Source organism: Danaus plexippus, chromosome 11 (assembly GCF_018135715.1).
Source record: "Danaus plexippus chromosome 11, MEX_DaPlex, whole genome shotgun sequence".
NCBI lineage: Eukaryota > Metazoa > Arthropoda > Insecta > Lepidoptera > Nymphalidae > Danaus > Danaus plexippus.
Window position 1 is genome coordinate 6,410,143 of NC_083544.1, and position 24,456 is coordinate 6,434,598.

Genomic DNA, 24,456 nt, shown 5'->3' on the forward strand with positions numbered 1-24,456 from the left:
CTGGACTCGTTATTTTCATTCAGTGTATAACATGAACATTTTGATGTATAAAAATATGTGTTCCGTTTAGAAAATTATAATGTTTAATGTCAATTATATAATGTATGTAAAAATATAATTAATTATAATATATTATCAATAAAAAATAATAATATTGCTTGAATCATAGATAATAGAAATATAGAGTTTGTTTCGACCGCTGCCTAATTACCATATTCGATATCAAAACAAAACACGACATACGGAAAACATATTATCCGGAAATTCAAAAAAAAAAATACAATAATTAATTTGTAGAACAGATCAAAGTATATGTTATAACATATATATTTAAATTGCTTCAACTATTTTGACATACTAGTTAACATAATGAATCGGATATTTATGTTTTAATACTATAACTTTATCCTGGAGCTCCGCTCTTGTTCCGGAAATTTTAAGACGGAGAGCTATCTGACTGGTTTTCCTATGTAATAGGTACGTACAAAACGAAAAGTCATTCAAAACAATTCGATAGTTTTTATATGAGATCATACAATACGCACATATATATATAAATGTGTATGTTTCCATATATGTATATATGTATATGGAAACAATTTCTAATAATATTGATAAGAATCAATTAAAATGTTCATAAACTCTACATGAAACTAATAGTTTTCGGATAAACTATTCAGACAGACAGAAAACTCGTCTGCCGGTGATCACGGTTGCTGAAAAGTAACCGAAACGTCGGGAGTATGTAGTTTTTTACAAAAATAATTCACGCGTAGTTTATCTGAAAAATATTAGTTTCATTTAAATGAATAAAACTCGCGAAAGCCTTAGAATTCACTTCATAAACTCTTTCAAAATATTCTTAAAATTAAAAAAAAAAATTATACGATCATTTTTGTTGTATATAAACATATGAGTTTGTAATAATCTTTACTGTTTTCCACTTCCATTATTAAATATAATAAATGTTTGATAACATTATGAAATGTATTTATCGAAATGGAAATAGTCTATGGTAATTTATTTACATCCTTATCATCATCTCCTCTCACCTATAATAACATGTTGCATAGAAACAATTATATTTTTTTATTCAAAACCACTAAAATAATATTTAACTTAAAATAATACTATTTCATTAAATTTTCATTACTGATTATTTCAATTTTTATTATATAAAATGTATTTTTTATTGTTAAGTTTTAATTTTTTGCTAACAGTTATTGTTAAATATATGTATATAAACCATTTACTAAGACATTTTCAGAATACTTTGTATTTTATACAAAAAATATATATTTATATATAAATATGTATATTTGTATTATTATAATTTATTTTATCGAATTCAACACGTCTTTGATTTTTTTCTTTTGATATATCACTTTTGATTTTTAATACATACCTAATGTTTGTAAGGTCATTTAACTGGGACATTTAAAAGATAAATTATAATTTAAGGTCCAGCCTAAAAAAAGACAATGCTTTGGTGATTTTACAACTTACCTCAGATATTATATATACTTATAATAATATGATTCAGTGAATTATTTTCATATCCTGATAATAAAAAATAAATTTGAACTTTGAAATGCTTATATTAGCATGCCTGTTGACATTAACTGGCTATAAAACGATTACGCTACCGAAAAAAAAAATGATCAGGAATCCATTAAGAGTAAACAAAGTCCACAGAAAACCGGTGATATAGAATGAAGACATGAACCGAGTCTGGGATGTGGACTAATTTACTGTTATAATTAACATCATATACTATCACATTTACATATATCGAAGATCGAAACGTGGAGATAACGTTGACACAATTGAAACCTTCGTTTCGCGTTAATTTTTACGTGCCTTATCAGTTAGAGATATCAATCATCAGTCATTGATTAAATATAAAACCTTTTTTTATGTTTTTTTTTTTTTTGACGTCACATCATATTTTAAGTCCAAAACAATTAAATATTTAAGAACTTCTAATATAAGAACTATGAACGTATGTCTTCTTTCTAATAATCCTTGTAAATTTTTTTATATTTTTAATTTTAATAAACACCAAAGAACGAAAATTTTCTTTTTAATAAGAATTTGTTCTTTCTTCATTTATTGATACTCATTAAAAAACAAAATTAAATACAAAAATATACATTTGAAAAGTAAACAAGATTGATAGATAGGTAATAAACAAAGAAATAATAGTTACATAGAAAAAAATAATTAACAGTCGAAAAGTTGATATTATATACTAATTCATATAATGTATATAAGAAATTTTCTCGGTATTTGAAAAAAATATTTTAAATCATAACCTATTAGATTCTAAGTCTTTCTTAGAATCATTTCATTATAGTCAGTGTGTGTTCAACATAATTAATAACAAATATAATTAACTTTAAAAAAAGTTGGAAATTAAAACCAATAAAAAAAAATTCGAATGCTTCTAAACATATCAAACTAATTGATAATGTTACCAGTATTGGAATGACTTTTGAATAATTAATTATTAGCTACGATAAAAATTTTATCTAATGAGAAAAATAAAAAATACGATAATTATTTATTAATATATAATGTTATTGCTATTCAGACAGATGAACACTTTATCTGAAAAATATCTCGATCTTATTAAATAATATGTTAGAGTAACTGTCACTATAATTGAGATTACTACTTTGTTAAATTGGTTATAAATTTTGTGTTAAACTGATGTCTCTGAGTATAAATATAAGCCAACAATAATTACGATGTTAAAAACCAGATTCTCAACTGCAAATAACATGCTTTTTCTTAAAAAATTTGTTTACAAAAATCTCTAAGTATATTTTTTTTTCGTTTTATGGACGCACGAAGCATCGAACCGGTACCAACCGACGTCATTTTTGCATTTAATTTATTTCAATTCAAATCCTTTTAACTTTACACCGTAAACTGTACCCTTAGATTTTTTGGACTAAAAAAGATCATTTAATTTCGTACTGAATCTTTGTTTCTCGGGATCAAGCTCAGGTATTTCTTTTTAGAATTTTTCACCTTCGATCTGATATCTCTCAAAGTAAAAAGGTTTACAGGTTGCTGACAAAGTGATAGTGATAAACTATGGAGATAGATGGATTATTTGACGATCTGCTATAACTATTGAAGCTATGTAGAATTGGTTTTATTCCTAAGTTTGTCACAGTATAATCGATTTTATTGTTATATTTTCTTATGTTATAATTATAAAAATCGATCTTCCTTTAAATTTTTGTAATTTTTTTATATACACAAAGTAGAGTTCTTTAATTTAATGAGTCCGTACAGATTTAATCTGTTGTCAAAATTTAAGGAGATCAAGATCTAAAATAATTGAAGGCTTAACGAATTTAGATTAAATTTCATAATACAAATATTAGAATGTAAGTTATTCTTTGATAAGAAATAAGTGCTGGTAAGATATAACAGCACAGAGGACATATGAGGTCAGAAAATACAATGTTGTTGTGTTCATAAATTATACAAGTTTAAAAAATCTCTATTTTGTGATAGTTGAAATAAAAATATATATATTTGTCTATGAAAATGTCATATGTAAAAGAAAAGAAAATATTTTATTAGACCAGACGTTGAGCTTTGTAACATCTGTAACCGGAACATAGTTCTAAATTTCCATTTCTCAATAAAATGTTACTTTCGCTTAAGCTACAAATTTTACTTACAAAAATGTTCATAATTGTTAGCCATTTTGAAACTGTAAAAATTATATTTAATTGCAAAAAACATAATTTTATATTTACATTTCTGACCTCTATCAGGCAATAGCAATATTAAAACTATACAGTATAAGCTGTCGCTTGAGACTGATTTTTTAATAAAAAGAGCGCACAAGCAATGATTTGACATTTTAATTCTTAAGGTACGCTGACCAAGTTATTTTCAAATTTGTCAATAGATGTCACTTTTGTCAATAGATATCATACAGAATATTCAATTTTAAAAAAAACTTATGACATATTTTTATATATATATATGTAAACAATAAGTAATTACATGAAAATTTGTTACATTTTCATTTTGTATATCATTAATATCCTTTTAATCCAATCTTTGATTATAGTTTTCTTGTCCAGTTTATAAAATTGCAAAAAAACTCTACATTGCATAATGAGACTGATTTAAAATCATTCAGTTTATTTCCTTTTAATTAATAAGATAAGTATAAAATAATACTTTTCCATTATTTTATTTACTACCCTTATCAACGAGTCACATTAGTGATGGCAATACCATAATCGTCGTAATAAAAATAATGTAGCTTTTAATATTTTCGCGAAATAATTTAAAATTCCTTGAAATAATTTATAAATAAAGTTTTAGCGCCTTTCTGAAGAATATTTATTTTTAAATATAAGCAACATCTTTAAATTATATTACAATAAATTCATCGTAACGACGTGTTAAAGCTACCTCACGTGATTTTCAATATCTTTGGAAACTTAATATATGTACATTGATCGATTTTATAACAAATTGTTTTCCTTTTATAATATTTCAATAAAACTAAAATAACATATCCATTAACATAGTGCATCACATGCGATAATAAATAAATTTCTGAAATATATTTTAATAAAACACGTTAAAATCTCTTTTATAAGAAATTAAATTATATAAAAAGTATTTTTTTGTTATTATAAAGTGAGAGCTATGAAAATAAGATAAATAGGAAATGAAAACTATATTTAGTATAAAAGTAATTATTTCTAATTAAAACGAATCATGATTAACAGATTGAATTTAAAATATTTTAACACAAATAAATCAAATTGTAACTAAATAATGTTCTTGCGATAACAATGTTTAAGAATTCTGATATCAAGATTATGTCACGAACCATCTGAATATCTGTACTTCCGATGAAAACACTGTCTACGGGTAACACTGAGTGGGAGTGGAAGCGGTAGTGAGTGGTGTTGAGAAATGCTAAATATTCTAAAATATAATTAATCTCTTAAAAACATTTCGTTAGAAATGAATTGTTGTATATAATAATGTTATTCATGACCTATATAATAGTAACCTATATTTTATGAGTAATGAATCGTTGACAGCTATTTTTATAACCTAAATTAGTCATCCAGTTAGTTAAATGAAGAGGTGACAAACGCCTGAAGTTGTTTTAGTGTAAATTTAATATAATGCTACTATTGAGTACCTTAATATTAAAACTGTGATGAACCGTGGTGGTTATATCAGCGTTTCTTTGGTAAGTGAAATCAATATAATTCTGGTTGCGCTAAAGATTTTTATTTGAGGAATTTGTACACGCCCACAAAACTAATATTTTTTTCTATTTCAAAATTGTGACGTACAAATAATAATATAATAAATAATTATTTATTTAATTAATAATAGAATATAAGTGATTTTATACATATAAAATAAATTGCAGCACCTACTTTCACTATTATGTAAATCAAGTAATTTGGTGTTAAAAAAAAATATTTATATTATTAAGAAATTACTACATATATACTTTTCGATTTAATTATAAGTTAATAATTTTTAACTATTTATTTATATTATTTTATTTGTAAATTTAAATTATTAGGTCAAGTTACCAACCTTTTCATAAATACATAGTATATATCTGAATTGCTTTAAGAGAATATTATTTTTGTTATAACATTTCCTTTAGTGCAGTTTTGTCATGTTATTATTTTTATGAATGTTATCTTGTACCTGTGAATTACAATTCATTGCTAATTTATATTTAAGACCAAGATTTCTTTACTACCTATTGTGTGAATAGTAATAAAATGTTTTCTAATATTACATGAAAGTTCCATTATTCATATAATCAATATTGCTTTATTTAGGTTTTGAACACAATTCTTAAATACTCTTTATTTTAAAGTATAAAACCTTTCCATAACTTCTTATTTTGTTAAATTTTCTAACCAACATATCATGAATAGTTTCTTTTTTTTTATATATATATATAAAATACATGTATGTTTAGATATCAACAAAGTAATATGCGCCTATTGTATGAAATTCTAGCAAATTCTTACTCGACAACAATTCCTGTAGGCCCCAATTGCATCGTTTACATAACTTTTCCTAGTAAAATGGTCTTTTAGACAACAAATGCAGTCCGCCTTAAATTACCATAAATAGCTTTAACAAACTAATGTTTATAAATAGCAATAAAATGTTCATACATTTTCTTCAAATCAATTAAATAAATGTTATAAATAAAATACTTACAAATTACTAATATTATGTCATATATTATGTGTGTGTAAATGTAATGTAAATGCACATAATAACCTTTAATATATTTACAAACTTTTGTGTTGGAACAATTTTTTTTATGTATTTATATTGTAAATAATATTTTTACTACAATATGGCAAACCTTACTCAAATTGTGATTAGAATATTAAATGTGTGATAAAAAAAAAATAAACTGATTTAATATTCAATAATCAATGATTATTAATTAATAATTCAATAATAGTTGTCAAGTATATGGTGACCTTACACAGCTTCATGATCGCTCACCAAATTAGTCATTTTACTTATTACTATGATATCTAAATTATATGGATTTTACTCATACATCTTTTTTGAATATTTTTCTGTACAAAAAAGGTTGTAATGATTTAAAAAAGGATCATCCATCATTGTTAGCAAATATATTTGCTCAGATAGCATTCAAATTCACTCAATTCAAATTCAATGCATTGTATTGGAACTTTGTACACGCTTGATTTTATATTTCCATTATTTTTTCGTGTAGGTACATAATTTAATAGTTCATGAGTATTTTTTTTAGTCTATGGTATCATAAAATTTTTATGTATAAAACTTTAAATGACTATTCATAATTACTAATAAATGTAACTATCATATCAACTAAATAATATATTATAAAAAAAAGATATTTTATTTATTTTGTTTTAAAGTTATTTGCGTGCAAAACATGAAGTTGTAATCAGGATCAAAGGAATGTTTAGTTACTGTTGTCACTTATTTTAATCAGATCCTTTTCTCACGGTTCCTACATTACAAATGGTCAAAGACCCTCATTGTTCACATGTTGAGATATATATGTATATATATATTTATATTTATTTATGTATTTATTTCTTTACTGTTTGCATTTAGTTATGATAGCTATCATGAAAGCAATCATTACAAGGCAGTTTGAGACACATTCTTGTATTACATCATATAAGCCATATTTTTATAGAACTGTATCATATTCTAATATTTTATTTTATATTTAATATGACACTCTTAATTATTATACATAAAAATCACATAAGTATTGTAATCATTATTTTTCTTTACAGATACTCAAGATTGTTTTAAGTTAACAAGTTGCTTCTGTGATACCAAATCACTTGGTAAGTGTTATAACAATTGTTTATGAATATTGCTAACTTTTCGGTATTATATAAAACAACTGTCAATTACATTTTTTTTTATATGCTATGGCAATTATATTCATGATAAAAGTATCCGTGAATGTTATTAATAAAATACAGCCACTAACCAGCACTTAAAATGGAATGTAGAAATATTTAGCCATAATATCCCTTGGAGGAAAACTAACGGTGTAATGTCGTCACGAAAAGGCTATGAAAGTGATATAAATACATTTTTCACGGTTCATAAAGAGCTTTGACATTATTCATATCGGTTTGAAATCTCCATTGTTATTTTTTCCTTATTCGGGTAGCTGGTAAGGACGCGGGTCGATACACCATTTGATATTTCCGTTTTGATAGTATTGCATCCGTGACGTATCAATGACGCAAGACGCCATCGGAGTCGCTAAACGAAACTCGGCGCTCGCGCTCGACGTTCAGTCCCCGCCGGTTAACCGCCGACTGTGGTATGCGTTGAAACGGCGCGCGAAAGTCGAGACGCGTATTATACTTTTTTTTTTATAATTCGTATTCCGTGTATCACGCGTAGGTTTTAGAAAGGACAGCCCATATCCTTTAGCACCTGTTTCGGATAACCTCTTTACATGTAAGTATTATGAAGTTTATATCATAACGAGGATATCTTTTTTAAATTTAATTATTTATTTTTTGATGAATTATATTTTTTGTATTTTAGTTAAACAATTTTAGTTTATCATCGGTTTTTTCTTGCGAAAATGTGGTATTAATTATATGTTCGTATTTTTTTTATTATTTATACGCACAATATTAGTAATTACGGCAATTTTAAGACTGGATTAATTTTAATATAAGGATAACTTTATATAATGTAGCAAATGGATACATTTATTCTATATTGAAATGTATGCCTTTATTATGTACACATATGTATATATATATATGGATGCTATTAAATAAACAACATATCTGCACAGACAGGTTTTGAAGGTAATAAAAAAGATTTTTTTATTTATACGTTCTAAATATTATATATTTTTAATTTATCAGGTTTTTTAATCTTGTTGTACGTATATATATATTTTTTCTTATTATCATATAGCTTCAAGTATTAATATGAAATTGTATGTGACATTTCGCACACTTTTCCTGTCTCCCTATGGACTTGCAGCATTTAGTAAGGTCAGATAATTATTTTAATTCTGTAATATAATAAGGTAATGACTGAGACACGGCCTCATTTATTCCCTCTAGATTTGCTTGTATGTATTTATGTTTCACAGTTCAAAAAAATCTATTTAAAAATTTATTAGAATGTGATAATTAAATTTAGGTTTTGAATCTTTTATTAAATTTATTCACGGACATTTATATTATTATTGTCGGACGATTTAATTACATCGTATAATTTACCACAAAGTAAACAAATAGACAGTAATAGAGCAACAATAAGTTTGGTACATGCGTATTCTTTGTTTTTTTTTTTTTATAAAAATATTTTGGGACTCAATACCATCGGATTGAGGAAACCTTTAAGAACAAATAGTGTACAGATCACGTTGTATTTCGTTTATATATAATTCGCGAATCAGGTTTCACAGCTCAATCAATACGTTGTTTTAATAAAAATAATCTCCGCTATTTGGATCAATATAAAATCTTCATGATTTTGTATGCCTTACCTTATTCATTCATTAAGATTTTTAACAGTGTTTTCTTTTTTTTTATTTTAACCATGATTGTTTTTCTAAGACGAATTGAAGGTTACCTTTTGTCGCTGTTTGCTGTTTTACAACAACACAGAGGTGTAGCTTCAAGCGTCTCAAGGAAAAACAAACCAACATACATACATACAAGAGTGAAAATGTTAACCTAACATTATAATATATTAATTGAACCCAACAAACAGCGGTCATTATTAAGTGTTAATGTTGAATAATTAAGCTCCAATTAATAATTAATATAAATAATGTTAACATTAATTGTGAGGTTTATAAGACAATGTATTCAGAATTGTATGTAAATTGACTAAAAAAGAACACGCTTTATATGGGATACGTCAAGTGTAAGTCTTGTTAATTTTTGCTGATAATTTGTAAAGAAAGCGATTGACATACATCTTCCGAGAACACTGTTATGTAACACAATGAGCCCTGAGATATCCAATAACGATAGACCGCTCATAGACGATCTTTGTGTATATATGTAACCATACAAATTCTCGTTATAATTCATTAAAGATATATAAATATTTTTTCCTCATTCCGCATAGCATTAACACAATATTCAATAGTGTATTCGATTTATTTTATTATGTATATTATATGAAGTAAAGATATGATTAATTGTACATTTTGTTCACGAGAGAATTTGTCAAGAACACGTTGAAAGCAACTTTTATGTTATATTCAATCTCTTCGAATGTATATCAACTGTTCAAACTTTTAGTATACCTCGTCCCGTCTTAAGAAATTCCAGTCATCAAATATTTGACATACATTTTGTAAAGTCTAAGCGATAGTAGTATAGAAAATATAAAGTAGGTCAATAAAATTCACCCACATCTATTAAAATTTTATACGCTCCAAATATTATAGCAGTTATGTAAAGACGTAGGAAATTTTATTTAGTAATTGAAGTATTATAAAATCTTTTCTATTTACTTCATCTCAGATCACTCCCAGCAACTATTCTTACATATTTTCTCGTTACCTTAAAGGATATATGTTTTATGCTCAACCTGTTTAAACTATTAGTTTGCATATAATTATTTATTCTGAATCATTATATCGTTAGATTAAATAACGTATGTATTATAAAAAATAATACTAAGTTATGTTTGAAGCATATTTTTTTTCCCTTTACGACATACCGATATTGCAGCTACAAGTCTTGAGAAACATTAACAGTTTTGCCCAACCGTTCTAATACACGCTTCTGGAAAAATTTTATTTCGATGAAACAGTTTTCAGGCTTTCGCTGTTGTAATTTTTTAATTGTGCTGCCCTGGTTGTTATTCACCTTCAGCGATCGTGTGAAATTATATTTGAATATATTATATACATCGGTATAGAGCACGTAACGTGTGTAACGCAATGTTTGAGAACGTTCTATGGGATGCGTGGTAGGGGGGTGGCTGTGCCAGTAGGTCAGTGGTTCCGCAGGGCGGGTGATTCTCTTTTGCAACGTCCTTACGTAAAGAGCAGCGCCCGCGCACCACGCTCGCCAGAGGTGAAAGTTGTCAGCGATAATGGCGCGACTAAAAAAATACTGTCACCTGTTCTTTAACTTGGTAATTTTTATTCTCAAAACGACGTTATCCGCTGACCTCGTTGCGTAATCAAATGAAGGCGTTATATTTGATAACAATTAGCGTTAAATAATGAAACATTACCGAAAGTTTTATATGTTTCCATACATCTCTTATATTTTTTTATGTTCTCTTAAAGTTTATAAGTCCTACATTTTTTTAATGGCGTAACTGTTGACGTATTTTGTAAATTCCATGACGATATCGTTGTAAAAGTTTATTGTCTAGTGGATGTATTATTTAACAGCTACATTAGAATCGCATCAACCGACTTTTAAAGACGAGGGTAATGTGTATTTGTAAATTGAATTATGATATACAAGTGGTATTGAACGAAAGACAAATTTAACAATTCTTTGAGTTATCCATCTTCTGTATGTATCAGTAAAAGTATTTATTTCATTTGTATGTATTTAATTATTTAATACATGTATGATAATATAATAGTATTTCGCTGAACGTGATATTGTAACAAACAAACAAGCATTATTCAGTGGACGTGCTTAAAGACATCGCATTAGCTTCGACTTGATTGTAATATTGTGATGCTGACGTTACTTATTTAATAATATTTATTATTGTCTGACGTAAGTTCACGAATTATATATATATATATGGGATTAAATACTGTATTTATTATGTACAGACTACATACATACGTCTCTCGTTCGTATGATAACTTGGTGTGTTTCTGTTGTGACATATCTTGCGTGAGAATGTACAAGTCGCAGAAAGTGGGTTGATACCATTTTTTATTATAATATATTAATGACATAACATACGTACGTCTCCTAAGAATGCACTGAAACCAAGTATTATAAATGGTAAAGTTTGTGAGGATGTTTGTTGCACTTTAACGGTAAAACTACTAAATGAATTTTGATGTAACTTTTGCAAATATGTAGTTTTGATAACAGAGTGAGACATGGGCTATAATTAATCCCGAAATTCCGTACAATTACCGCAGGATTACGGCTTAATGGTTACATTATGTGTAAAGTCACGTAACACAAACCACATACACGTATAGATGACACAGACTTGATAAATTTCACTCTATGCCTAATTCCTAAACGCAAGCGGACGAAATCGCAGGCAGAAACTAATATATTATATCTATTTAAAACATTTTTTTCTTTATTTTCGATTGTAAGTTCTGTCCTATTCCTTGTTTAAATGCAATAATATTTTATAAGTATTGCATCGGTTATAATTACTTAATAAGTGACTATGGAATAAGATTTTTTAAATGTAATCGTAACGATACATTATTCCTGTTTATCTCATACTTAAATAACAAACAGAAAAGCACAATTGTCTGCTTTTTTATATCACAATATCACATAAGAATATACGCGTATAATGAGATCTAACATTTCCACGAGTTTCATTCATTTTCGGATAAACTACGAGTTAGTACTTTAACCCAAAAATACTAGTTTCATTTAAATATACGCATACAACTAAAGATATGGACAAAAGAAATACAACAAAAAGTTAATTAATTTAACAATTAACATGATTATGTTGTTCATAATTTTTTTTATAAGACAAAAATAATAAAAATTTGAACAAGGCCATACGTAATGTAATGAATTTGGTAATAAAACAGCTCTTTACGTACACATATAAGTCTCCCTATATATTTTTGAACGATCTCATTATGACGTGATATTTCTAATTAGCGATACTTCATTGGGACATTTTACAAACAGAATGTTATTGAAACACGCTATGATAATTTTAATATATAATATAATAATACATATCAAACATGCCAACAGCAGAAACTTTTATGTCACGAACGACCACACCTATGTGTGATCTAATAAATAGAGAAATATATAAATAAAATGTAACATTTACTTTATAACTTGTATTTAATAAGGTTTTACTTTTTCAGATACATTAGTCGTAAGGGAAAATCAATCCAAAGATGGAGAGCATTAACTCTTGGTACAGAGACCTGTTGGACAACAGGGCCGGTGAGTAATTACATATAAAATTATCCAACATAGAAGTTAAGGTTAATATTTACAACATTGGTATGAGCTAGAATCGAACCTAAAATACCCTGGACACTAAATGCATCCCTTTTTACTCCGATACAAACAAAATTATTACGTATCTTGTTTGAATTTGTTGAAACTTAAGGAAAATATTGTAATAAAAATAAGTAATTTTTTTATTAAGATATTTTCCGTTTTAACGCTATATTTATATTTTATTTTAACTTTTTATTAAAAATACATAATTTATAAAAAACACATGTATAATATTCGGACACCGCAATATTTCCATCGAATGTATTTTTTTAAGGAATCTATTATGTATTTAATAACAAAAAAATTATCATATTTATTTTATACTGCAAACCTGTAGATTTTTCATCTTTCCGTGATTTAAACCGATTTCACGTCAAACCAACGGGCGATGACCCCCATAGATTGTGTTTGTAGGGTGTTATTTTAGTAGCATAAAGAAAAACTAAGCATTCACCCCCAATCATTAAAACGCGAATCAGTTAATGGGTCTTTGAACCCAACCTACATATTTTTTATATGAACATTGTTATCAAATGTAAATTATGCTTTGTACTGATTTTTTTTAACTGTATTAAAAAAAATTGTATAGCTGTTAAATGTTAGAAGTGGTTGGAACTTGAAACTATCGGTAGTACAGTCCCCATTAGAGATTTGCTCAACTCGGCTGTGTTACGTAAAGTATTACAGAGTGATCTACTGGAGCGTCGCTGCCGCAACAGTCGTCTATTATGTCATCACTTGATAGCCTTCGTAAATTTTCACCTTGGCCCTGAAAACGTTTTTTTTTTAAATACTTTCTCTATTGTTATTATAGCCACCTGATTTCAGCTCGCGTTATTGTTGTCGAACGCTTTGAGAATATGTACCTGCGCTGTTACGGTTAGATCGATATCTCATTACTATTGTATGCGATCGCGAGACGGTCGAGATTTTATAATACACCATTCAGCATTTTTAATTTTGAAAGCAAATAGAAATAACAATAGATGTACTCGTATTATTAACTTTTCAATTGACTTTACTAAATCTTTTTGATATTTTTTATTACCTCATATGGTAAATCAAGGCTATATAACAAATCAACAAACGATAAAAATGTATTATAATTATGTTTGACTTTAAATAAGGCTCTAGACTTGTAAAAAATTTCATATTGACATGTTGATACGTGTCTGTCACAGAAATAGGTACAGGAATTGACTTTTTATATATATCTTTTATGTCATTCTCAATGTATTATAATATATACTAAATATTAGCTTTTCTCCGCCTTTCACGTTAGTTTATGTATATTTTGTAAAAAATATAGGCGTTTTTACATGAAGTTTATATATACGAGGGACCGACTGGCATCGTGATGACATCCTCGATATATGTCTATGTAGTAAATAAACATGTATTATGACGCATTTAGATACTTCAGATTCTTTACGGATGCTGTAAATAAAGTGGTTGTTTGAATTGACTAAAGTGCTTTCAACACTGAAGTTAAAACTATTTACCAAATATTATTTTATAATTATAGCATACCCTTGTTCCGCTCAATTGTGCTCAACATACAACTATCTCGCCGTTTCAAAATGTTTTAAATATATATATATATATATGTAACATTTCAATAGAACTAGATTTCTTTGTAAGTGTTTAATGCTACGTATCATATAGATTCAAGACTGTCGAACAAACTGACATTGAACCGCTTATGGTTTTAATGTTCGCAAATTATAGTAAACCCGAAAATAATGTGTCACCTCTGTTGTCGACCTCGTACATCTAGCCTTCATGTTTTGACCTATCAATATTATATTTAATGTCCTCTTAATTCAGATAATATCTTATATTTAATAAATTCACTAGTCTCAGCTCGCGACTTCGGCCGCTTGTACATACTTGAGTATTGTGTTCAAAGAGAAATGTATAAATTATATTAAGGCAATATATATCATAACTTTTCGGCAGCGACATCTATAGTCACGTGACTTCATGCTAAATACAAAAGCTTTACCGCGATCCCGCACGGAATTCCGGGTTAAACTTAACTCTATATTTTATCATTTTTTATATCACAATGTGTGGTCTCATAAGATTTTAACAATTTGACAAATCACTTACCGCTATTATATTTAGCATGGAGTGTGTGTCAAAATTATATTAAGACAAAATATAAACAACAAAGAGATTAAGATTGATAGGAAGAACAAGTATTAAACGTGCCATGAGACAATAGTCTCTTGTAAAAGAAAGAAACAAAAAAAAAATTCTTACTTTGATGCCTAAGCTGAATCCGTGAAGTGGTTTCAGCGTGAAGATTAACAAAAAATTCCTACATCCGTACCTTATAAATTCTCTCATTTGTAATATTATTTTTATATTTTCTAATTTTCAATTGAACACATAATACGTTTATACCTTAAGGATGTTAGAACGGAGTTTTTACCTGTATACTTGGATTATATAGAACTCCTCACGAAAGTGTAATTGATAATATTATTTACCTTTTTTATTATTAAATACCTATTTTTAATCCACATATTAAAAATGTACTATCATTCAAACTATGCAGTCTGGTTCGCATTTTCTAAAGTCAACGATTACTTTTTTTTATTCCCCATAATATGTGTAGGGACTATTTGTTAAGCCTTCATTCGTCAGTTACTTGAGAGACTAAATTTTTTTTTTTTATTATATAAATCCTCTCAGACGGTGCTGCGGTCATATAACAGCATCTGACACTCAAGTATATAGAACTGAATGGAGCCAAGGTGCTCAAGAGTACCGACAGAAGGTCACCTTGGACACAAATCTATCACGACCTCTATCATTATAATATAAGTTCTTGATAGTTTTCATAATTATACAACATTTAGAGTCCAAACTTAATCTGCACTCACTAATATACTACGAAGAAATATTAAACATAATTTTCCTCTTTAAATTTGTTATATTTTTCATGTGTTTTTATACATTTATGATTTTTATGTTACATATAAGTTGAAATTAATTCGGATTTACTAGCGATATATCAAAAAAAAGGCCTAGTTTCATTACTTTTAATTAAATATGATTTGTCATATTATTCGTCTTATTCCAACAGAAAAACTTTAGTTTCATACAGAGAGTTGTTTGGTTTTTCATTAACGATTAAACTGTAGGTTTTGAGTTGGACGATCACTAGTAGGTGAAAAACTCTTTGTTCATCTAACAAGAACATAGCTCTTCTATGAGTTTGTTTAGATAAAGATAACATATTATGTTATAGAGATTACATGTGTACATAAAACGTAATATACACGAGTTTTACTATATAAATAGTTGTATATGCCACATATATACACCCAGGTCCATTAAGTATAATAAAAAATATATATAGCTTGCAAGATAACAGGAACAGCTCTATACATCGGAATGTTGATTCTTCTCAGAAATAGCAAGAAACTAGACTCTAATAGCGAAATTATACGCTAAGCTAGTTAATGACTCTAAAATAGACCACTATTGGTGCACACGAAGATTAATTTGTACTTTGATTCTTTTTAACTTCTTGCAACATCAGTTAAATAACTTACGCATTATTCCCAGATCCTCGCGTTAAAGATTGGCCCATGATGTCATCCCCGTGGCCGACGCTGGCCGCATGCTTGTGCTACGCGATCTGCGCTAAAAAGATTGGCCCCAGTTTCATGGCCAACAGGAAACCCTTCGAGCTGAGGAATGTTCTCGTGGTTTACAACCTGGCGCAGACGATATTCAGTGCCTGGATATTCTATGAGGTATGTATTATTCCAACGCTATCATAAGATCTATCTTCGGAACATTTTAACTTGTTAACATGTATAACAAATCAAGGTGAAGTTTTGTATATAACTCTAAAAAAGATAAAAAAGTTTTGCATATTAATTAAAATGTTTCCGTAAATGTTTTGCTTCTATATGAATTTTATTAGTTTTTACCATATTAAGAATCCATTCGCCATTAAATTGATTATACTCTACCTTTAAACTTCAAAGTGTTCAAATGTTCTGACCATATCTTCGTCTCGGGGTTACCTTGGACTCGTACGTAACAAATATGTATTTCAACAGCCTCATTATACAATCAATAAAGTATTTAAATATATATATTATGTCACGAGGACATATCTACAACGCGGCAATTAGACAAAAACCAACTGCTTTATGTTAAACTATACAGTTCCTGTTTTTAATGATAATTATCATTTGATATGTCACCTTGTTTATTATTTTTATGTATATGTGAAATGCATATTAATTGTCATTGAAAATTTTATATGATTAATTATAAAGATAATATTCTCTTAGAAATCAACGAAACATAACTAACTGTATTACTATCACGAGTTTCGTCAAATTTAATATTGACGATTACTTTGATATTCTTAATATTATGTTAAGATTTACAAATGATATACTAAATACTTTCCGTTTCTAGTATAGTCTACTCATGGTAAAGATACTGAAAAAAATTTTAACACAATTATTTCACATCCATCTAGCAAAAGTTACGTACAAATAAATTTCCATACATATTGTATCAACGAATAAATTTATTATGTTTTTATAATAACAATACTGCGAAATAAGTAATAATAGTCACGAATGACAAGAAAATGACCCGTAAATAATTTAAGAAAATTAAATATGTGTTAATGAAGAGGCATTTACGTCATTTATATTTGTTTAGAATTAATTATGTAATTGTCAATTGAAGTGTGCTTATAATGTATTTGTTCTTATAATGGAGGTGCGATTTTTTTTATTACATATGGAACTACGTTTGTATGCACAAAATGAGTCTGATGTACACGCTCCGTAATTAATGCATGCATGTGTATCACCAGCTTTATAATATATGTTATGTGTGCAGTACTTAGCGAGCGGATGGTGGGGCCATTACGATTTTAGATGTCAGCTGGTCGACTATTCAAGGAGCCCTAAGGCTATGAGGGTGAGTGTGAACGAAACTCAACTTGTATGAATTAATAATAATTAATTATTTTTTTTTATTTTTATTATAAGCCCTGTTATTTTAAAGCACTTAAAATATATAGTACAGCAGCTAAATAAGTTTAAAGTATCGTATAAAATTAAAAAAAGATAACGAATATTATTAGTTTAAAAATAAATATTTTATAATAATTAAACAGTAACCAGAATAGAATTAATTTCTCGTTTAATATTATCGTCATCGGTCGAGGTCTCCAAAACCATCGTTTACATACTGGAACCGGATATTATATAATTAATAAAATTCGTCAATTGATTACCCAAGAATATTTACATAGATCTTATGACGTAAATTCTGTTTGAATATCAAATAGGACACATATATTAATACTTGGGATATTTTTTATAACAAGCCTTTTTAAATACGCTTTAAAGGACTTTCTATTAAATGGTTTTAATTTTTTTTTTTAATTTTAAGTCAGCTTTATATATTTTTATGCCAGTCTTAAATGGTTAGTTTGAATGAGAAATATATTTCCAAATACTACCAACAAGCGACATTAAATTTTTTTATTGTAGTAAGTGGCATAAGCGCCACGTCTCAAACGATGTACCAATTTGGATGAATTGCTTAAACCGTTCTCCGGTTAGAATCGAAATTTAACAACGTAATATACAGGTTAAAATTGAGAATTTATTGTTATGTTAATTTTGATTTATTCCCATAGTTTATGTAACTACCGAGAAATGTTTAGTATTATATAGGGACTGACTTTGTTACATGTTCATTAATATATTTATATGGATTTAATTAATTCGACGTCAATATAATATAAGTATATATATATATATTATTATTTTTTGATACACAGGATGTTCTAAACGCATTATCAATGCTTTAACAGATGGCGAACACATGCTGGTGGTACTACTTCAGCAAGTTCACGGAGTTCTTCGACACGCTGTTCTTTGTTTTAAGGAAGAAGAACGAGCACGTGTCGACGCTTCACGTCATCCACCACGGCATCATGCCGATGTCCGTGTGGTTCGGGCTTAAGTTCGCTCCAGGTGCGTCCCGAGACTTATATCTGATTTTTTATTTGTCCATCAGCCAGTCGTATTTAAACCACTGTAGCTGCAAAAAGTTTGAATTTTATGTTCATTCTCGAGTTCTATTCAAAATTTTTTTGAACTGAATATATATCTTTTGTACATATGTTATTTATCAGCCAGTCATATTGACATAACTTTATGTCAAAGAGTTTGCATATTAAAATCCTTTTGAGAAAAAAATGTATATCTTAGCACACGTTATTCTATCGACAAGTCATGTTAGCATTACTTTGAAGCAAAAAGTTTTAATTTTTCTGAAGACTTATTTGAAGCCGTCTTGAGAAGAATAACATTTGTGTACATAATGGAGGATGTTTTCATAGTTTTTTTGTTATTCAATATTCCGATGTGATTTTTTATTAATTTTTCGTAATTTGCTTTGACGTGTTACAAAGTATCCGACATTTCAAAGATAATTAAGGAGCAAAAAGAATGTATAACCACAGATTATAACAAAATTTGTTTATATATAATAAAGAGTTTGTAGGTTTGTAAACAAGGTCTGAAGGTAATGTATTATAAGAATGTTCGCTTAACCTCTAATCTTGAATGAATTAATAAATAACTTTATTAACATTATAATTAACTTTAACGTGATACCGGTCTTGTGGATATTTAATTTTGTATTTTTTTTTAAGGACTAGTTTCATTAACATATGAGAAAAAAATGCCAAAAAAAAATTACACCACAGCATAATTCAAACTAAATAAGATAATATATATATATATAGTCTATTATAAAACATAATACGAAAAATCAACTAAAAATTATTTTTATGCTTAGAAAAATACATAGATAACTTCTAACACAGACACTTATACATAATAAGCGTATAATTGACGTGTGTTAGAACAGGTTAGGTCCTCGTCTGAACCCCTTCTAACTTGTTTACTCTGCATTTTAAATTAACCTATAATATCTCGTTATAAAACATATTTACTGCTATTTAAGCCGACATGTATAATATTAAAAATTGTTTTATGAGTCTAGAATGTTCTTTTAATATCAACACAGAGTAATCGCAAACGTATCAGGAACTATTTACTAAACAAATGTATTTTACTAAATACTAATGACAGCATTATACCAAAAGCCGTTTTGAAAAATTCGAATGTTCTTTTTTTAAATTAAGCCTTCATTATTCATCTCTCTGCCTGATAACCTCTGTTTATATATAAAATGAGTTTGTATATAAATTGTTTTTTTTTTGTTTGCACAGGTGGTCACAGTACTTTCTTCGCTCTGCTGAACACTTTTGTACATATCGTCATGTACTTCTACTACATGGTGTCAGCTATGGGACCTAAGTATCAGAAGTACATATGGTGGAAGAAGTACCTCACCGCCTTCCAAATGGTATGACATTAAAAATGAGCCTTAAATATATAATAAATAACGATTATTTTGCTCAGAAATAATAAATGTCGCATCCTGTAACTTTACACGTTTGCAATATACTATTAAGTTTATTTTTGTAAGAAATGTGAGATAAAATAAGATCATATTTTTTCAAATGTTAATAAATAGCCACTGATATAGTTCAAGTCACCATTTTGCATGATTGAGTAGGAAACGCGTGCAAATAAAAAAAAAATACCGGGAATCCCCTATACAGTTCCAACGTGAACCACAGACGTTAATTTCACCGCCAACAGTATAATTCAAGCCCGACCTAAAAAAAAAAATTCTTTCAGCGCCGTCACAATACGTTCTCATTTGTTATTTTCATATCCCAATGGTTTTTTGTTCCTCGCTAGCATAATTCTTTACATTGTGATCTGAAGTGTGAGTTTCGTAAACAATGGCCAGTAAAATTTCAGTTTCGTGCCGTTGCAAAAGCTTTATGATAGTTTTTTTTTTCTACACCAGAATGAATTAATAAAACCGGATTAATTTATTCTGGTTTATTTTTTTAACAGTCTTATATGTAATTAAGGACTCGAGAAAAAATATACAGAGCAGCCATTGAGTTTCAATAACAATTGTATCGGATGAAGTCATGCAACTTATAGGAAAAACATGTTAGTAAAAATCTATAATTATACATCATTTGCAGATGGTACTTTTTATTTTTTAGTATAATATACTGATAGTGACATGAGAGTAGTTTTATATCGGACGTTTATTAGTCATAAAGATTGACAGTTGCAATTTATTAAACAAAATATGTTATATTGGTCGCTGACAATATTTCGATACTTTATCACATAGTAAAACCTTTTATAAAAATATCATTAAAAATGTCTGAATATATATTTAAAAAAAAAACTAAAATTCGAAATTTAAAAAAAAAAAGCTATATAAAAGTCTACATAAAATAATAGAAAAAATAAAATGGGTCATTACAAAAGAAACTGGCTGCATATAATAAAAGTTAAGTTTAAAATAAATAGATGCGTAAATCAAAACAAGAACCGGTTGTATACAAAATGTTATAATCAAAAAGAACAAGAGTTCCGTGATTAAAAAAATAAAGGGCTGTGTATAAAACTTTGAACTAAATCACAAAAAAGAAGAGGCGTCATTCATAGGAAGAACCGGCTGTATACAAAATATTTAAATTAAATCACAAAATAAATTGTTGCATCAATAAAAAGTTTATGGCCGTATATATGTGTACGAAATAAAACCAAATAAAAATCATATAAAAAAAATAATGAAAGGGCTGGATTCCCAATTCAAATTAAGAATATATATATATTCTCGTGTTTCCCCCCGCAGGTGCAGTTCGTGCTGATCTTCAGTCACCAGCTGCAGGTGTTGTTCCGTCCGTCGTGTCAGTACCCGCGCGTCTTCGTCTACTGGATAGCGATGCACGGCTTCCTGTTCCTGTTCCTCTTCAGCGACTTCTACAAGGCGAGGTACAACAGGAGCGGAAAGAAAAAGACCACCAACGGTCTCTGTATGGTGAGTTATAACATGATATATTAATGACTTATAATATTCTCGAAAAAAATCCCGTTTCAAAGTTTTTCATTAATCGACCATATAATTATTTTAATATTTGATTCTATATCTTTGTATGGCTTGTAAAAAACATCGAGATAGATTTTTTTACAAATGTATTTTTTTATTTATCTTACAATTATATTAACCTTGCCTTTACAGTTATCTTTATTTATTTATTTTTATAAAAAAGAGAATTTTTGTTTCGCTTTACAAAATATTCTGTTTATTTAATCTAATAAATAGGAAATATGTTTGAAACAAATTAATTTGAAAAATCATCCAACCTTGTAGATATTAGCGAATCAAAGGCCAAGTGCGTATTATTTAAATAAATAAACAGAGATACAATAAAATTATTAAAAAAAATAATCAAATAAAAAACCCTCATATATTGTGATGATATGCGGAGGTCGTTCTCTTATTCATTATAATATACGATGTTATTTGTATACGGATCGTGCTGAATGGACTTTGTTGATATCTTAATTATATTGTATTTGGTTTCGTTTTTTTTTATTTACATGTATAATGTTTTTTTTTTTTTTTTCATCTCCGAAAACGAATTTCATTCGTATTAGTTGGTTATAAAACATAAACAGTACTTAAATATTTTTATAAACGCAACGTGAACGTGAACGTATATATTTTATCAGAATGACCCGGAACAAACAAATATATCCTTTAATGTAGAGCCTCCAATGACAAACCTTGAGGGACACCCATTAATTTTTATAACATAATTTAAAAATAAAACAGGCTCGGCCTTTGTTTCTCCTTTTAATATTCGTTATCGACAATTAACAAAATGAATAGATTTTCTTTTTTGTTTTGCAACACTAATTATGTAAAGACAATAATATAACGTCTTATGCAATGAGACGCTATCGTAACACCCTGTGTATGAAAATTTAAACTTTATAATTATAAGACATAGTTGTATGAAGGATTAAACTAGTTATATCTAATATAACGGAAATTAATGATATATTTTTATTAATAACTAATTTTTATTACTTTTTTACAAGAGTTCAACTGTGAACATCTCTTGTAGGTATATATTAATATAAATATTTTTTTTATTCCAGACGGTTATGGAGGACAGTTGTATAAGCAAGAACGGTTACAAACACGAGGAGGGTTCCGTACCTAATTCCTACGCTTCATCAGCAGCAGACGCCTTCGTAAGACGAAGACCAGTCTCATAGAAGGCGTATAGTACGCCCGTTGAGAATCCGTACCTTTGACCTGAATACCGTTCATCTTATTTTTATTTCACTCGTATTGAAGGGTGACGCGCTAAACCATCACACGGTCGGTGTTAAGGTTGACGGAGCAACTCGTACTTGTTACATTTCTGTTTCTCATTCCGAACACTCAAAAACATATCCGACGTCATCAGGCTGCTCGAAACTGACGTCATAGATGACGTCACCGATCCGACTCTCCGGCGCCGCGCTTCCAGTATCCTCTAGTTTTTATGCGTAAATGTTAGCAGTTCAGTTATTTTCTTGTATACCCACAGCGCACGGCGTCCGTCAAGACACTGAGAACTGTAACATCGAATGCCTTAAATTATTTTAAGTACAAAAACCTATTTACTAGAGCTATTGAATTAATATAATAATTAATGATCTTGTAAATTTATTAATCGGTTTCGGATATAAGTATTCTTAGTTTTTCTTCTCCTCTATGTTACTTCTGTTTGTGTATTATTTCAGTGATGGCAATGTCATCGGTGAGTTTCGTTCGCTTCGCTGTGGCGGGGCTTTGTGTAAATAAGATGATTGAATTGTGTTTTTTTTTTAATATTAATCGCCTTTTATGTACAGAAATTCGATGGGTTTTTTTCTTCTACTTTATTGTAATGTAAATATTTTTTTATTATTATTTAATCTCTCAATGTTACCATTACAGAACCAGTGTCATTTATAGTATGCGAACATATTATTTATATTTTAGAGCATTTATTGTATCACACGTTTGTATGGAACCCTGTAATTTTTCTATAAATATTAACGCTTTTTAATTATACTTCACACGTGAAATGGATCACTAACATATTTATATTAATGAGATGTATTTGTAAGTTTAGCACGCGTTTTAATCGTGCGATAGAACGGGTTGAGTTGACAGCGGCTTATTAGGGACGAATAATATGTAGATAAAAGGGATAATAGATGTTTAGATGTTGTAAAAGTTTTTATTATAACAATCCGTTTTGCACAACGTCGGCTCGACTCGTTGCTGTGCATTTCCACCAATGACGTGTTGCATGGAAATATATAAACCAATGGGATGGCTCCGTTTTGAAAATCGTTATGAAGATTTTAAAAATGGAATAATCCTATTGGTTGATTTTATTTACTCGAGTTTCGCTGCACGTATATCCATCTCCTATTGGTGGATATATTAACGTTCATATTGAATAAATTGCAAATGTCATTTGGGGATGCACTCTTAACGGCATCAAGGGTAAGATAAGCATTGCCGTGTCTTTATTTGTCAGGTTCTGTTGTGCTTTAAATCCGCGGTCGCTATGGGCTGAAGGACAGTCTTCACTTGCTCAAATATTAGCTGCGAGTTCCCTATTTTGCAACCATTATTTATTATTTTAATAAAGTATTTTACAGAGTGTTTGTTTAAATTATTCATACCTCGGTCAGTGCTGCTGTGT

The 24,456-nt window shown here is 28.4% G+C and overlaps 1 protein-coding gene across 2 annotated transcripts; it reads left to right on the forward strand.

Annotated features, from left to right (window-relative positions):
* Positions 1-4,905: 4,905 nt before the first annotated feature.
* LOC116765614 (elongation of very long chain fatty acids protein AAEL008004-like) lies at positions 4,906-24,414 on the forward strand. 2 transcript variants are annotated; one of them, XM_032655154.2, is made up of 9 exons: positions 4,906-5,248; positions 7,344-7,397; positions 12,614-12,695; positions 16,335-16,525; positions 17,640-17,720; positions 18,625-18,787; positions 20,053-20,189; positions 21,555-21,740; positions 22,868-24,414. In XM_032655154.2, exons 3-9 carry the CDS (start codon positions 12,647-12,649, stop codon positions 22,985-22,987), a joined length of 927 nt encoding a protein of 308 aa, XP_032511045.1. In that variant the 5' UTR covers positions 4,906-5,248; positions 7,344-7,397; positions 12,614-12,646; the 3' UTR covers positions 22,988-24,414. The 2 variants fall into 2 exon arrangements, with proteins under 2 accessions (XP_032511045.1, XP_032511046.1); XM_032655155.2 differs by lacking the exons at positions 4,906-5,248; positions 7,344-7,397 and adding an exon at positions 7,857-8,028.
* The last annotated feature ends 42 nt before the right edge of the window (positions 24,415-24,456 follow it).